This window comes from Pseudophryne corroboree, chromosome 2 (genome assembly GCF_028390025.1).
Source record: "Pseudophryne corroboree isolate aPseCor3 chromosome 2, aPseCor3.hap2, whole genome shotgun sequence".
Taxonomy (NCBI): domain Eukaryota; kingdom Metazoa; phylum Chordata; class Amphibia; order Anura; family Myobatrachidae; genus Pseudophryne; species Pseudophryne corroboree.
The window spans coordinates 253,565,452-253,583,283 of record NC_086445.1 but is presented as its reverse complement, the minus strand read 5'-3'; the positions used below and the strand labels follow the sequence as shown (position 1 = coordinate 253,583,283).

The window sequence follows — 17,832 nt, the reverse complement described above, 5'->3', positions numbered from 1 at the left end:
AGCGTCTCCTGGGAGCTAACCAGTCACTCCCAGTCTCCCCTTACCACAGTGCCCGGAAGCCGTGAGGTCCGCGCCACGTGCATGCTATGACCCCCTCCTCCCTTCAGCCGCAGCATCTCCTGGGGGCTAACCAGTCATTTCCAGTCTCACCTTACCACAGTGCCCGGCAGCTGCGCGAGGTCTGCGGTGTGTGACTGAGGAAGGGGGGAGGGATGCGGACGGGCAGAGGAAGCAGGAATCCAGCCTGAGAGAGTCAGCCATGCCAAGTCTCCAGCAGCAGCAGATCCCAACAGGTTGGAGTGGAACAGCAGCAGCCAGCAGCAGTGACTCCGGTAAGACACATCTGTCTGTCACCACTGTTTTGTCCCTAATACCAATCTCTCCCGTGCCCTGTGTTCTGTCATGTCCCTGTCACCCCTGGCCTTGCCCTGCCACCCTTATCCTGGCCCTTTCACCCTTATCCTGGCCCTGTCACCCTTATCCTGTCCCTATCATTTCTGTCCTGGCCCCGTCACCCCTGTCCTGGCCCCGTCACCCCTGTCCTGGCACCGTCACCCCTGTTCTGACCCTGTCACCCCTGTCCTGGCCCCGTCAACCCTGTACTGACCCTGTCACCCCTGTCCTGGCCCTGTTACTGCATACCCTCCAACTACCTTTTATGGCATATACAGTGCCCGCAGCGCCTCCAGACCTCTCCCCAATGCACCACACCTCCGCACCTTCCCCTCCACCACATGCGGCACTCCACCCCTCCCCCACATGCTGTGCCTCCAGACCCCCTACACCACCCGTGGCTCCCACTCCTCCACCCCTTCACCACCCACAGCACCTCCAGGCCCCTTCCACCATTCACCCCCCTTATATGTCTCCCCCCACACCTGCCCCCCTCCACCCACAGCATCTGCAGACACCCTCCTCCATCAGCGGTCCCCCCCTCACCCACCCCTCCCCCACTAATGGCACCCCCGCACCTGCCCCTCCACCACCTGCAGCACCTCCGGACCTCATTTCCCATCCGCTGCAACACCCGTACCTGCCCCTACCCTACCCATGGTGCCTGCGGTCCCCTACCCCACCCCCGGCACTCCCGTCCCTTCCCATCCCACAGCACCTCCGGAACCCTTCATCCATCCACAACATCCCCACACCTGCCCCTCTCCCACCCGTGGCACCCCTGCCCCTCCCCCACCTTCAGTGCCTCCGGACCCCTCCCCCATCTGCATCCCCCACTCCTCTGCCCCTCCCCCACGCGCAGCACCTGCCGCACCTTCCCCATCTGGGCCCCACCCCCACTTCTGCCTCCCCTCCACCCGCAGCATCTGCAGACACCATCCGCAGTCCCCCCCGCACCCGCTACATTCTGTACATCGTGCCCTGCAGGTGCTGTTCACGCCGTCGCAAGGGGCTGCGCCTCCTTCACCATCGCACGTCCTTTCATTGTGCAATATTTAACCACTAACAAAGGAATGCAGGTAATACTCCATATAATACAAATATTAAACCCCAGAAAGGCATGCAAGGGTTAAGGGGGCGTAGCCCCTTGCGACGGTGTGAAGAACGCCCGTAGGGCGCGATGAAGCACCTAGTTGTAGATATGTATGTATGGTAAGCAATTTGTGTACAGGTGCTAACTTTATGAATGAATAATGGAGACTTTCCTTAGCTCTTATATGTCAAGGCGATGTACAGTCTTCCAAAGGACTCGTCTTGGAGGGATCTTCTACCAGATGGATCTCCAATATTCCGCGAATTATGAAAAAGTAAATGGAAAGACCATATGGTGTAGTACGTTTTAAGTAAATTTCATATATAGTCAGGTGGGATAGATGAGCAACACCCTATTTAAGAATCCTTGATGGAAGATTATACGTAATTACCAGAAAGAAACAGCAAATACGCAATTTAGTGCCTCGTGCCTCCTCCCAGAAATAACACCCGAACAATGGTGCAGAAAATGGTAGAAATGGCTCAATTACCAGAGTGCAGAGTAAAACAGCATATAGCCACTCTCCTTTCGGTTGTCCCAGGTGGTCACCCAGAAAAGCCCACACCTGGTTATTTTCAGTGCCTCGTACCTCTTCTTGGGCGGGTCTCAGGCGTCCACACAGCACAATGACAGGCTACCAGTGCGTAACATTACTCTCATGACACAGTCCCTGTCTCCAGGAGGCACTGAAAATAACCAGGTGTGGGCTTTTCTGGGTGACCACCTGGGACAACCGAAAGAAGAGTGGCTATATGCTGTTTTACTCTGCACTCTGGTAATTGAGCCATTTCTACCATTTTCTGCACCATTGTTCGGGTGTTATTTCTGGGAGGAGGCATGAGGCACTAAATTGCGTATTTGCTGTTTCTTTCTGGTAATTACATATAATCTTCCATCAATGATTCTTAAAAGGGGTGTTGCTCATCTATCCCACCTGAATATATATGAAATTTACTTAAAACGTACTACACCAGGGCTGGCCAAACCGGTCCTCGAGATCTACCAACAGTTCACATTTTCCAGGCCACCTAGCTAGTAGTGATGAGCGGGTTCGGATCCTCGGGATCCGAACCCGCCCGAACTTCATCTTTTTTTTCACGGGTCCGAGCGACTCGGATCCTCCCGCCTTGCTCGGTTAACCCGAGCGCGCCCGAACGTCATCATCCCGCTGTCGGATTCTCGCGAGATTCGGATTCTATATAAGGAGCCGCGCGTCGCCGCCATTTTCACACGTGCATTGAGATTGATAGGGAGAGGACGTGGCTGGCGTCCTCTCCGTTATAGTAGAAGAAAAGAGTAAAGAGACTGAGTGACTTATAATTGTGGGGAGGATTGGGGACGGGGAGCAGCTGTTGGAGTACAGTGCAGGGTTTTGATTATACCACCAGTGAGTTTAATCCTTTGTTTCTCTGCCTGAAAAAAACGCTCCACCATATCTGTGCTCACTCAGTGTGCTGCACTGCTGCATGATATATCTGTGCTGAGTGCACTGCTCAGTGCTCACACTGCCTAATTGTGGGGACTGGGGAGCAGTTATAGCAGGAGTACAGTGCACAGTTTTGCTGACAGTGACCACCAGTCCAGTATACGTTTGTCTGCCTGAAAAACACTCCTGTGGTGGCTTTTTTTTTCTTCATACTAGTTTAGCAGTCTGCTGACAGTGTCCACCAGGTCCGTTATTATTTATTATACAGTATATTTATTATATCTATTAGCCGTACGGTAGGCCACGGCTGTACCTACCTCTGTGTCGTCAGTGCACTCGTCGTCCATAAGTAATATAATACTATACTATCCATCCATCTACATTGTATACCTGTGGTGGCTTTTTTTTTCTTCATACTAGTTTAGCAGTCTGCTGACAGTGTCCACCAGGTCCGTTATTATTATACAGTATATTATATATATATATAGCAGTACGGTAGGCCACGGCTGTACCTACCTCTGTGTCGTCAGTGCACTCGTCGTCCATAAGTTTTATAATACTATACTATCCATCCATCTACATTGTATACCTGTGGTGGCTTTTTTTTTCTTCATACTAGTTTAGCAGTCTGCTGACAGTGTCCACCAGGTCCGTTATTATTATACAGTATATTATATATATATATATATATATATATGTAGAAGACGGTCCGGCACTCCAATAACTGGTGCATTTGTCCCTGGTGCCCTCACATTCGGAGAGTAACTGGCTGGCGAAATTGGAAAACCAATTAGCCATTTATAAGCGGGATCTCATCAAATTTAAAAAATCCAAATTTGTTAAAGTAGACCAGGATTATGAGAACCACCAAGTATACAGATGGCTCTCTGGAAATGATCCTGGTGGAAACAGAAAACCATTTCACAGACGACGACGTTACCCCCGAACGGACATGGACACAGAAACATCGGCGGATGGCCAGAGCACAAACAGTGATCAAGATGTACCTCCCAACCGACCCAAGGGAACGGTCCCTTTAGATGTCGGTACCCGCGAAGCAAGACCTCGCAGAGCAAAGCAACAAGAAGAGGGGGCCAGTGTAAACGTAGCCGCAGGTGGAAAGAAACCACCCGCGCCAAACAAGCGGAGGTAATCGTTAATTTATCTCATCACGAACTCTCTTCCAGCGAAACCAGTGTATTATCCAAAGGTCTAACGTTTGTCCCGGCAGTTCCATTTGATGACCTGAACTGGCAAGTTGCCAAAAATCAACTTCACCGCAAGTTGAAATTTAAGGAATATTTTGCAGAGACACCGACGCAAAGATCCAGCGATATACCTGCAAAACTGATACAATTTAAACCACCATCAAGCTTTGATCCACTATCAAATAACGCTAGCATCAAAACATACATGCGTTTAGTGGACCAGGGATCAAAATATCTTTCAACAACTAAAGAGGGATTTAAACATAATTTATCCAAATCAGAATCAGAAGCTCTCTTTAACTTATCAAACAATAAACAAATAATCATTCGCCCAGCAGACAAGGGCGGAGCCATTGTTCTGCAGGACATTTCAGATTACCGGGCGGAAATTTATCGTCAACTTGAAGAACCAGGGGTATATACGAGACTGAATGGCAATCCGACGCCATTCTTCCTGAAAGATCTTAAAGAAGCACTACAGAGGTCCTGCGATGCAGGGATTATCACAGAGGAAGTTATGAATCTACTACTTCCAGAACATCCAGTGGTTCCTATCCTTTATACAGTGCCTAAGATCCATAAGGGGATCAATCCCCCCCCTGGACGACCAATTATCTCAGCCAGAGGCGCACTATTCCAGCCCACATCAGTATTGTTGGATTCCATCTTGCAGCCTTGTGTACAACAATATCCTCATATTCTGATGGACACAACATCCCTTCTCAACCAGCTGAATGAAATTGGACCTATTCCCCCAGACACATGGCTGGTAACAGCTGATGTCACCAGCTTATACACAATTATACCACACTGCGAGGGATTACAGGCAATTAAAAAGGTTTTGGCGAATGAGCTGAAGTTTGATCCAACACATAATGAAATCCTGGTTCATCTTATGGAATTGGTACTAACTAAAAACTTCTTCTTGTTTGACAACAAATTCTACTTACAATTAAGGGGGTGTGCCATGGGATCGGCCGTGGCCCCTACCTATGCAAATATATACATGATGGAAGTGGAGAAAGACATCTTCTTTTCTGACATCAACATCTCATCCAACATCATCTTGTATAAGAGATACATCGATGACCTGCTCATCATATGGAAAGGCCCTCAAGCAACACTGCAGAACCTACTGGACGCACATAACATCTCCTGCAGCCCAGTTAAATTAGTCTACAAAATGGATCAACACACTATAGATTTCCTTGATGTCAGGATATCTATTATGAATACAACTATCAATACCACGGTGTTCATCAAACCGACTGACAGAAACACCTTCCTGCATAATGCAAGTTGTCATCCTAAAGGCCTCAAGCTTGGTCTACCGTATTCACAAATGATAAGGATCCATAGAATCAACTCAGATATACAACAAGCATCTGTTCAAATTGATGATCTAATCAACCGGTTCACCGTACGTGGATACAACCCTAAACATCTGTATGAGACCAAAACAAGAGTGTTAGCCATGAACAGAGCATCATTATTATGCAAGAAACCCAGGACCACTACATCATCTAAATTTGTTTGGAAAAGTACTTTCAACTCATCCTCAGAAGAAATTAATAGGGTTACCAAAAAACATTGGCACCTTATTCAAACCGATAACAAATTGAATCTACAGGATACTAACATCATGCCTTGCTATCACCGCTCCAGAAATCTGAGAGACATACTGGTAAAAACAGACATTTCTACCAGAACCACCGTTGAAAGGCCCATGATATTTACACCCTATAAACGGGGTTGTTTCAGATGCACATGTACAACATGCCAATACCTCATCGCTGGGGATACTTTTCATCACCCACATCTGGGCTACAAAATCTCCATCAAACATCATTTGACGTGTGAGTCTTCCTTTGTGATCTATCAAATAATTTGCCCTTGCGGCTTGACCTACATCGGCAAGACCAAGAGGAAGTTTAAAGAAAGAATGACTGTCCACAGATCCGCCATCAGACAGGCTTTAATCAAAGGGAAGAGTGACCAACCGGTGGCACGCCACTTCGTGACCTTGAGACACTCGTTGGCGAGTCTACGATATCGCATGATTGATCACATACCTGCCAACATCAGAGGTGGCGACAGGCATAAGGCGCTGTTACAATGTGAATCACGTTGGATATTTAAATTAGATGTAATAACGCCCAAGGGACTCAACGAATCATTACCATTGTCTTGTTTCTTCTAAACATATGTTTTTTCCAACTGCATACTCTGTTTATCATGTTCCTTTTCACCATGTTCTAGTTTACCTGTTCACATCAATTATCAGGTTATCACTGGGTTCTCTCTTATCTTGCTGTAGATCTTTACATTTGTTCCTCCATTGACGCAGTCACATTTACATATATTTTTCAGTGTTTAATGTATTATCCTGTCACACATAATTAATTAGGGCTACATTAATAGATCCAGCTATCTGATGCCCGCATCGATTTATTACATGTCTATTGGCAGTCATACAGACTGATTGACACAATAGTTGTGTTTATATAACAGCTGCATTCTACATTTTCCCCTTCATTTTTTGCTTGATAGCATTAACAAACATCTCTTGCAGCTGTGGAGGACTTTACTAATAGTGCCACCACATTTACCCATGTATTATGGGGACGCTTTGTATGCAGCATTTACATTTTTACATTTTCACACATTTTCATGTACCCCTTTACTACTTTATTATTTCATCTTTATTATGCCCAATGCCAGCCAGACTTGTAAACATTCTCCTTATAAGGTACGCATCTCCTTGCATTCATTATACAGCCTGACAACCACGCAACATTGCCGCCTTGCTCCCCCCAGGTGTGTTGCATCGGGTTTCCATGGTGACGGGTCCCTGACGCGAGTCGCGCACAACGCGATTACGTCATCACACAGCGCCACACGATCGAGCGGTTCCCCGCCGAACGAACGCTGCACATCACACTTCACGCTGGTGACCGGGATATAAGGTGAGCTTTTAACATTGTTTGTATCCTGATGACAATTTTCATAGTAAAATTGAAACGTTGATCATTACGCTGGTGGTGATTCTTTTCTTCAATCCTGAGTGCCGCACATCATCTTTACTACTATATATATATATATATATATATATATAGCAGTACGGTAGGCCACGGCTGTACCTACCTCTGTGTCGTCAGTGCACTCGTCGTCCATAAGTAATATAATACTATACTATTCATCCATCTACATTGTATACCTGTGGTGGCTTTTTTTTTTCTTCATACTAGTTTAGCAGTCTGCTGACAGTGTCCACCAGGTCCGTTATTATTATACAGTATATTATATATATATATATAGCAGTACGGTAGGCCACGGCTGTACCTACCTCTGTGTCGTCAGTGCACTCGTCGTCCATAAGTAATATAATACTATACTATCCATCCATCTACATTGTATACCTGTGGTGGCTTTTTTTTTCTTCATACTAGTTTAGCAGTCTGCTGACAGTGTCCACCAGGTCCGTTATTATTATACAGTATATTATATATATATAACAGTACGGTAGGCCACGGCTGTACCTACCTCTGTGTCGTCAGTGCACTCGTCGTCCATAAGTAATATAATACTATACTATCCATCCATCTACATTGTATACCTGTAGTGGCTTTTTTTTTCTTCATACTAGTTTAGCAGTCTGCTGACAGTGTCCACCAGGTCCGTTATTATATTATACAGTATATTATATATATATAGCAGTACGGTAGGCCACGGCTGTACCTACCTCTGTGTCGTCAGTCGTCCTCCATAAGTAATATGATACTATACTATCAATCCATCTACATTGTATACCTGTGGTGGCTTTTAGTTGTGCGCATTAAAATATGGACAAAAATGTGGAGGTTAAAAAAATAGGGAAAGATCAAGATCCACTTCCACCTCGTGCTGAAGCTGCTGCCACTAGTCATGGCCGAGACAATGAAATGCCATCAACGTCGTCTGCCAAGGCCGATGCCCAATGTCATAGTACAGAGCATGTAAAATCCAAAACACAAAAGATCAGTAAAATGACCCAAAAATCAAAATTAAAAGCGTCTGAGGAGAAGCGTAAACTTGCCAATATGCCATTTACGACACGGAGTGGCAAGGAACGGCTGAGGCCCTGGCCTATGTTCATGGCTAGTGGTTCAGCTTCACATGAGGATGGAAGCACTCATCCTCTCGCTAGAAAAAAGAAAAGACTTAAGCTGGCAAAAGCACAGCAAAGAACTGTGCGTTCTTCGAAATCACAAATCCCAAAGGAGAGTCCAATTGTGTCGGTTGCGATGCCTGACCTTCCCAACACTGGACGGGAAGAGCTTGCGCCTTCCACCATTTGCACGCCCCCTGCAAGTGCTGGAAGGAGCACCCGCAGTCCAGTTCCTGATAGTCAAATTGAAGATGTCAGTGTTGAAGTACACCAGGATGAGGATATGGGTGTTGCTGGCGCTGGGGAGGAAATTGACAAGGAGGATTCTGATGGTGAGGTGGTTTGTTTAAGTCAGGCACCCGGGGAGATACCTGTTGTCCGTGGGAGGAATATGGCCATTGACATGCCTGGTCAAAATACAAAAAAAATCAGCTCTTCAGTGTGGAATTATTTCAACAGAAATGCGGACAACTGGTGTCAAGCCGTGTGTTGCCTTTGTCAAGCTGTAATAAGTAGGGGTAAGGACGTTAACCACCTCGGAACATCCTCCCTTATACGTCACCTGCAGCGCATTCATAATAAGTCAGTGACAAGTTCAAAAACTTTGGGCGACAGCGGAAGCAGTCCACTGACCAGTAAATCCCTTCCTCTTGTAACCAAGCTCGCGCAAACCACACCACCAACTCCCTCAGTGTCAATTTCCTCCTTACCCAGGAAAGCCAATAGTCCTGCAGGCCATGTCACTGGCAAGTCTGACGAGTCCTCTCCTGCCTGGGATTCCTCCGATGCATCCTTGAGTGTAACGCCTACTGCTGCTGGCGCTGCTGTTGTTGCTGCTGGGAGTCGATCGTCATCCCAGAGGGGAAGTCGGAAGACCACTTGTACTACTTCCAGTAAGCAATTGACTGTCCAACAGTCCTTTGCGAGGAAGATGAAATATCACAGCAGTCATCCTGTTGCAAAGCGGATAACTCAGGCCTTGACAACTATGTTGGTGTTAGACGTGCGTCCAGTATCCGCCGTTAGTTCACGGGGAACTAGACAATTGCTTGAGGTAGTGTGCCCCCGTTAACAAATACCATCTAGGTTCCACTTCTCTTGGCAGGCGATACCGAGAATGTACACGGACGTCAGAAAAAGACTCACCAGTGTCCTAAAAAATGCAGTTGTACCCAATGTCCACTTAACCACGGACATGTGGACAAGTGGAGCAGGGCAGACTCAGGACTACATGACTGTGACAGCCCACTGGGTAGATGTATTGCCTCCCGCTGCAAGAACAGCAGCGGCGGCACCAGTAGCAGCATCTCGCAAACGCCAACTCGTTCCTAGGCAGGCTACGCTTTGTATCACCGCTTTCCAGAATACGCACACAGCTGAAAACCTCTTACGGCAACTGAGGAAGATCATCGCAGAATGGCTTACCCCAATTGGACTCTCCTGGGGATTTGTGGCATCGGACAACGCCAGCAATATTGTGCGTGCATTACATCTGGGCAAATTCCAGCACGTCCCATGTTTTGCACATACCTTGAATTTGGTGGTGCAGAATTATTTAAAAAATGACAGGGGCGTGCAAGAGATGCTGTCGGTGGCCAGAAGAATTGCGGGCCACTTTCGGCGTACACAGAAGACTGGAGCACCACCAAAAACACCTGAACCTGCCCTGCCATCATCTGAAGCAAGAGGTGGTAACGAGGTGGAATTCAACCCTCTATATGCTTCAGAGGATGGAGGAGCAGCAAAAGGCCATTCAAGCCTATACATCTGCCCACGATATAGGCAAAGGAGGTGGAATGCACCTGTCTCAAGCGCAGTGGAGAATGATTTCAACGTTGTGCAAGGTTCTGCAACCTTTTGAACTTGCCACACGTGAAGTCAGTTCAGACACTGCCAGCCTGAGTCAGGTCATTCCCCTCATCAGGCTTTTGCAGAAGAAGCTGGAGGCATTGAAGGAGGAGCTAAAACAGAGCGATTCCGCTAGGCATGTGGGACTTGTGGATGGAGCCCTTCATTCGCTTAACCAGGATTCACGTGTGGTCAATCTGTTGAAATCAGAGCACTACATTTTGGCCACCGTGCTCGATCCTAGATTTAAAACCTACCTTGGATCTCTCTTTACGGCAGACACAAGTCTGCAGAGGTTCAAAGACCTGCTGGTGAGAAAATTGTCAAGTCAAGCGGAACGCGACCCGTCAACATCTCCTCCTTCACATTCTCCCGCAACTGGGGGTGGGAGGAAAAGGCTACGAATTCCGAGCCCACCCGCTGGCGGTGATGCAGGGCAGTCTGGAGCGACTGCTGATGCTGACATCTGGTCCGGACTGAAGGACCTGCCAACGATTACTGACATGTCGTCTACTGTCACTGCATATGATTCTCTCACCATTGAAAGAATGGTGGAGGATTATATGAGTGACCGCATCCAAGTAGGCACGTCAGACAGTCCGTACGTATACTGGCAGTAAAAAGAGGCAATTTAGAGGCCCTTGCACAAACTGGCTTTATTCTACCTAAGTTGCCTTCCCTCCAGTGTGTACTCCGAAAGAGTGTTTAGTGCCGCCGCTCACCTTGTCAGCAATCGGCGTACAAGGTTACTTCCAGAAAATGTGGAGAAGATGATGTTCATTAAAATGAATTATAATCAATTCCTCCATGGAGACATTCACCAGCAGCAATTGCCTCCAGAAAGTACACGGGGACCTGAGATGGTGGATTCCAGTGGGAACGAATTAATAATCTGTGAGGAGGGGGAAGTACACAGTGAAAGGGGTGATGAATCGGACGATGATGATGAGGTGGACATCTTGCCTCCGTAGAGCCAGTTTGTGCAAGGAGAGATTGATTGCTTCTTTTTTGGTGGGGGCCCAAACCAACCAGTCATTTCAGTCACAGTCGTGTGGCAGACCCTGTCGCTGAAATGATGGGTTCGTTAAAGTGTGCATGTCATGTTTTTACAACATAAGGGTGGGTGGGAGGGCCCAAGAACAATTCCATCTTGCACCTCTTTTTTCTTTCATTTTTCTTTGCGTCATGTGCTGTTTGGGGAGTATTTTTTTGAAGGGCCATCCTGCGTGACACTGCAGTGACACTCCTAGATGGGCCAGGTGTTTGTGTCGGCCACTAGGGTCGCTTAGCTTAGTCACACAGCTACCTCATTGCGCCTCTTTTTTTCTTTGCGTCATGTGCTGTTTGGGGAGTATTTTTTTGAAGGGCCACCCTGCGTGACACTGCAGTGCCACTCCTGGATGGGCCAGGTGTTTGTGTCGGCCACTAGGGTCGCTTAGCTTAGTCACACAGCTACCTCATTGCGCCTCTTTTTTTCTTTGCGTCATGTGCTGTTTGGGGAGTATTTTTTTGGAGGGCCATCCTGCGTGACACTGCAGTGACACTCCTAGATGGGCCAGGTGTTTGTGTCGGCCACTAGGGTCGCTTAGCTTAGTCACACAGCTACCTCATTGCGCCTCTTTTTTTCTTTGCGTCATGTGCTGTTTGGGGAGTATTTTTTTGAAGGGCCACCCTGCGTGACACTGCAGTGCCACTCCTAGATGGGCCAGGTGTTTGTGTCGGCCACTAGGGTCGCTTAGCTTAGTCACACAGCTACCTCATTGCGCCTCTTTTTTTCTTTGCATCATGTGCTGTTTGGGGAGTATTTTTTTGAAGGGCCATCCTGCGTGACACTGCAGTGCCACTCCTAGATGGGCCAGGTGTTTGTGTCGGCCACTAGGGTCGCTTAGCTTAGTCACACAGCTACCTCATTGCGCCTCTTTTTTTCTTTGCATCATGTGCTGTTTGGGGAGTATTTTTTTGAAGGGCTATCCTGCGTGACACTGCAGTGCCACTCCTAGATGGGCCAGGTGTTTGTGTCGGCCACTAGGGTCGCTTAGCTTAGTCACACAGCTACCTCATTGCGCCTCTTTTTTCTTTGCGTCATGTGCTGTTTGGGGAGTATTTTTTTGAAGGGCCATCCTGCGTGACACTGCAGTGCCACTCCTAGATGGGCCAGGTGTTTGTGTCGGCCACTAGGGTCGCTTAGCTTAGTCACACAGCTACCTCATTGCGCCTCTTTTTTTCTTTGCGTCATGTGCTGCTCGGGGAGTATTTTTTTGAAGGGCCATCCTGCGTGACACTGCAGTGCCACTCCTAGATGGGCCAGGTGTTTGTGTCGGCCACTAGGGTCGCTTAGCTTAGTCACACAGCTACCTCATTGCGCCTCTTTTTTTCTTTGCGTCATGTGCTGTTTGGGGAGTATTTTTTTGAAGGGCCATCCTGCGTGACACTGCAGTGACACTCCTAGATGGGCCAGGTGTTTGTGTCGGCCACTAGGGTCGCTTAGCTTTGCCATCCAGCGACCTCGGTGCAAATTTTAGGACTAAAAATAATATTGTGAGGTGTGAGGTGTTCAGAATAGACTGAAAATGAGTGGAAATTATGGTTATAGAGGTTAATAATACTATGGGATCAAAATGACCCCCAAATTCTATGATTTAAGCTGTATTTTAGGGTTTTTTGAAAAAAACACCCGAATCCAAAACACACCCGAATCCGACAAAAAAAATTCGGTGAGGTTTTGCCAAAACGCGTCCGAACACAAAACACGGCCACGGAACCGAACCCAAAACCAAAACACAAAACCCGAAAAATTTCAGGTGCACATCACTACTAGCTAGTGTACAGGTGTAGTCATTACTAATTAAGATGTGCTGCATTCATTCCTAACTGACAATTCTACAGATCTCCAGGAGGCCTGGAAAACATGAACTGTTGGTAGATCCCGAGGACCGGTTTGGCCAGCCCTGTACTACACCATATGGTCTTTCCATTTACTTTTTCATAATTCGCAGAATATTGGAGATCCATCTGGTAGCAGATCCCTCCAAGACGAGTCCTTTGGAAGACTGTACATCGCCTTGACATATAAGAGCTACGGAAAGTCTCCATTATTCATTCATAAAGTTAGCGCCTGTACACAAATTGCTTACCATACATACATATCTACAACTTTGCCAATGTCCGACTAATTATCTGATTGCTATGTGCAGTAAAAAATGAACAATATTTACAGGTTGTAGGTGTTCCACAATCAGTTTTGAGCAAATATTCTACATTACTAAACTATCAAATGTCTCATCTGAAGCCATATAAGTCAATAAGTAGGTGTCCGAGACAATTGAGTGTCACTTATTATTACAGGTTAGATTCTATTGGTATCAGACATAAAGAATGATTTGCATGTCCTGTGTGGAGATTTATCAATGTGTGTTTGGGGGCAGGGCTAGTCATAGCAAGATGTGACCTTTGGGATAATCACTCCATGTGTTCCGTGCAGTGCAGAGCAAAGTCTATGTGCATGTCTGAGTTAGCAGATTAGCATGAGCTACTGCAGATCCCTCAGTACGGCACTGTGACTTCTCTTCTACACTAAGCAACATGTCCAAAACAATTTATTCTCCGCAAATATTCTGGTGAAGTGTAGCTTCTATGATGGGAAAACGACTAATAATAGCATATGGTCTATGGGCCATAGGTGGGCCCATAGGACTACACCAAATATACCTGGGCCGAGACAGCCATGCAATGCTGTTGATGATTACTTTGGGAGGGTTTGGTGTGGTATGGATGTGGGACTTCTGGAAGATTCCTAGACTTGTATCACAATTCAATAAACAGAATGAAAAATCAAATGAAGTCAAAGAAGGAAAGCCACCTGCAAGTCCCTCTCGCTTTATGGCACAGGTAACTACTGGCATTTATTTTGGTCTGGCAGCAGCCATTGGACTATCTAGCCTTACCAGTTATTACATGATAGCATTGCCACTTGCTGTTGGTTTGGGAGTGCATCTTGTGGCGAGTGTGGGTGAACAAACCTCGAACCTGAAGAGCACACTTGTAGCTGCCTTCCTTACATCACCAATATTTTATGGCCGACCAATTTCCATGATCCCAATCAGCCTCTCTGCAAGCATCTGCTCTCAGCAAAACAGGTACTACCGGAAGCAGCAACGAAAGTATGAAAACCTTAGCGTGCGTCTATATCGTATTGGGCTAGCTTACTTGGCTTTTACTGGCCCACTAGCCTACAGTGTTCTGCTTAATACAAGCCGCACTGTCAGCTATGTAGCTGGATGCATTGGAGCCTTGCTCGATTGGCTGAGTTTTTTCCCTAGTGTCAGTGCATTGATGGAGAGAATTCTACTCCTACCATACAGGATTTGGGGACTGTTCTTTGGAGGAGGAGGTTTCCAGGACCAATACTACAGAGAGTGGGAAAAGATTTATGAGTTTGTTGCCAGCTTCCAGAATGAAAAGGCAGAGATGGCCTGCAAGGTAAGAAGTGACCTCTGTAATTCAATGTTTATTCGTTTTATAGAATGTTTCACTGAAAATGACTTAACCAGAAAATAGCCTACAGTAGTATTAAATTTAAATGATACAGAAAGTGTTAGTTTGCATACACCCTATCTTTCTGATCTACAACAAACAGTATCACAGCAAATAATTAATTACAGATTTGCTACAATGAACTTTGGAATTGCAGGTGTTGCATATAATTCAGTCTGTGAGTTTTACATCTTATCTACCAGGTTGTACAAAATTTGAAAAATGCAGAAACCAATACAAGAATTTGGTGTATAATGAGACTAGATTAGACACATAACATCAATATAAAGACACTGCCCCAACACACTTGTGAGAGTATCCACTATGGATGAAATGAAAATATACGTTGTAGACACTTTCATGTTACGAAAGTTCTATTTACATAGGAGCAAATTGCAACTTGGTAAACCATGTTGCACTGCAGAAGGCGGGGGAGGGGAGTGACACCAAAATGGGAGACCAGGGAGAGGCTGGGTGCTGATGGAGTGCTGGTCAAGCCCCCAGTGTGATGAGAACAGGGCAGTCATGCCCACAAAATGGGACACAAGAGGACATGGCTTCACGGGTACAAGATCACGTCTCTTTCGCGAGTGTGTGCGTCAATGGCGCAAACACTCTCAGCTACCGCTCTGGGGGTTACATCACCACTGGGTGTGTATTTATTTATGTCTACATTTCTGTGTAAAAACAAAGCAGCCTGATTTGTGCAGTACATGCATGCTTTGCTCTGCATAAGCCGTATAATGTATGGTACTTGAGATACTAAATGACCAAATGCATGGAAGCTTCCTGCCCCTCTGTGCAAATTAACCTTCATATCAGTTGACAACCAAAAAATAGCAAAAATAATTTGCAAAGGAAAGAATTTGACCACAGTCCCCAATTAGCACTGTTAATTACCTCAAACTTAAGATTGGCCATTAGGGGCAACTAAATGCCCCTAAATGGGTAGCGTGGAACAAAAGAAGTGGACGGTGTGATTACTGGCATTGTGAAGTGGGGGAGGTGCCATGATGACGTAATTCACGCTGCAAATTGCATCATCAGCTGTCTGGATAGCCACATTCACTCGGGAAGTAGGCGTCTTTGGGCATGTGTCAGATGGCTCCAGGAGACTGGCCCACTCTTCCGGCATCCATAATGTCCACATCATTCTCATGAGTCTCCCAGACAATCTGATAGAGTATGCAAGTATGCAGCAACACCCTTTTTGGGAGTAACAGGTACCCCAACGTGTCTGCCCAGAAAATACCACACAACTCAACACTGAACATGACAGCACTTATCCGTTTTGTTTCTTCCCCCTCTACCTATTTGTATTGCCCGGGATTTGTATATGGAATTTACCCCCACAAATAACCGGTGAAGGGCTCGGCTAGTGTATTAGTTGGACTAAGGGAAATATCAGATCAAACCTTTTAAATCGTGAAGTGGACAAGTGGAGAGGTTGCCCATAGCAACCAATCAGAATCTAGCCAGCATTTATCAAGCACGTTCTATAAAGTTTTATATACCGTATATACTCGAGTATAAGTCGACCCGAATATAAGCCGAGGCACCTCATTTTACCACAAAAACCTGGAAAAACTTATTGACTCGAGTATAAGCCTAGGGTGGGAAATGCAGCTCTAGCCGTACACAGACCTCATAGTGCCAGATATGCCCCACAGTGCCAGATATGCCCCACAGTGCCAGATGTGCCAGATATGCCCCACCGTGCCAGATATGCCCCACAGTGCCAGATGTGCCAGATATGCCCCACAGTGCCAGATGTGCCAGATATGCCCCACAGTGCCAGATGTGCCCCACAGTGCCAGATATGCCCCACAGTGCCAGATGTGCCAGATATGCCCCACAGTGCCAGACATGCCTCACAGTGCCAGATGTGCCAGATATGCCCCACAGTGCCAGATGTACCAGATATGCCCCACAGTGCCAGATGTGCCCCACAGTGCCAGATATGCCCCACAGTGCCAGGTGTGCCAGATATGCCCCACAGTGCCAGGTGTGCCAGATGTGCCCCACAGTGCCAGATATGCCCCACAGTGCCAGGTGTGCCAGATATGCCCCACAGTGCCAGGTGTGCCAGATATGCCCCACAGTGCTAGATACTTAGCACCCGCGCTGACTTCTGAAGGAGGGACACAGAGAGCGCAGCGCGCGGCTCTCCTGTGTCCCTCCTGCATCTCCGGCGGCAGCGGCGTCTGAGTGGTAAAGGAAGTGTACGAACCGGCACTTCCTTTAACACACGTCGCTGCCGCCAGAGATGCAGGAGGGACACAGGAGAGCCGCGCGCTGCGCTCTCTGTGTCCCTCCTTCAGAAGACAGCACGGGAGCGACGGAGGGTAAGTATCTAGCACTGTGGGGCATATCTGGCACTGTGGGGCATATCTGGCACTAAAGCTGACTCGAGTATAAGCCGAGGTGGCTTTTTCAGCACAAAAAAAAGTGCTGAAAAAGTCGGCTTATACTCGAGTATATACGGTATATATATACATATATATATATATATATATATATATCGCGGAAAAATGGAGGACAGCGCCTTAGGTAAATCTAATGAGACACACTAAAAAATATTTTATAAGAATTAATTTCTCAAGAAGCCTCTTAAGAAATAGCATGACACACCTCAGGAAAGAATGAGTGGCAGCTCTTGCACAGTATGTGAGTAGATAGATTAAAAAATAGTGAAATAAAATTCAGTAAAAACAATCTTCAGGCTGACGACTCTTAAAAGCAGGACATGTAAAGCCAACTCTTTTATCTCTTTTTTACATGTCCTGCGTCAGCCTGAAGATTGTTTTAAGCTAAGTTTTTACTTATCACTGTGTATACCCAATTCCCAGGGTGTTTTTACTGATTTTAATTTCACTAGACACTAGTAGGCGCTCTTTACTCTATTTTATTTATATATATATATATATATATATATATAGACTTATATATATATATAGACTGCTGTTCTGGAGAGCCTGTCAGACTACAAAGCCTGACCAACATAATTGTGGTTATAACTGGTAGCGAATACAGCATTGAGATCCTTTTATTACATTTTTATATTGGCCTGATCCATTGTCCAATACTGACGAATTCAACGTCCTTGTTCTGTTATTTCCATACTGATATTCCTGTGGGAACAGCATTACTGATAAATCGGTTATTGACCCCATAGAGCTCTTTC

General features: G+C 46.4%; 1 protein-coding gene across 1 annotated transcript in view; it reads left to right on the top strand.

The window, feature by feature from the left end:
• Positions 1–13,613: 13,613 nt before the first annotated feature.
• Positions 13,614–17,832, top strand: part of DNAJC22 (DnaJ heat shock protein family (Hsp40) member C22) — a 28,963-nt gene continuing 24,744 nt past the window's right edge. Inside the window, exon 1 of the mRNA XM_063957103.1 lies at positions 13,614–14,594. Coding sequence (XP_063813173.1) covers positions 13,749–14,594 — 846 coding nt within the window. The 5' untranslated portion in view covers positions 13,614–13,748. The remainder of the gene's footprint in view (positions 14,595–17,832) is intronic.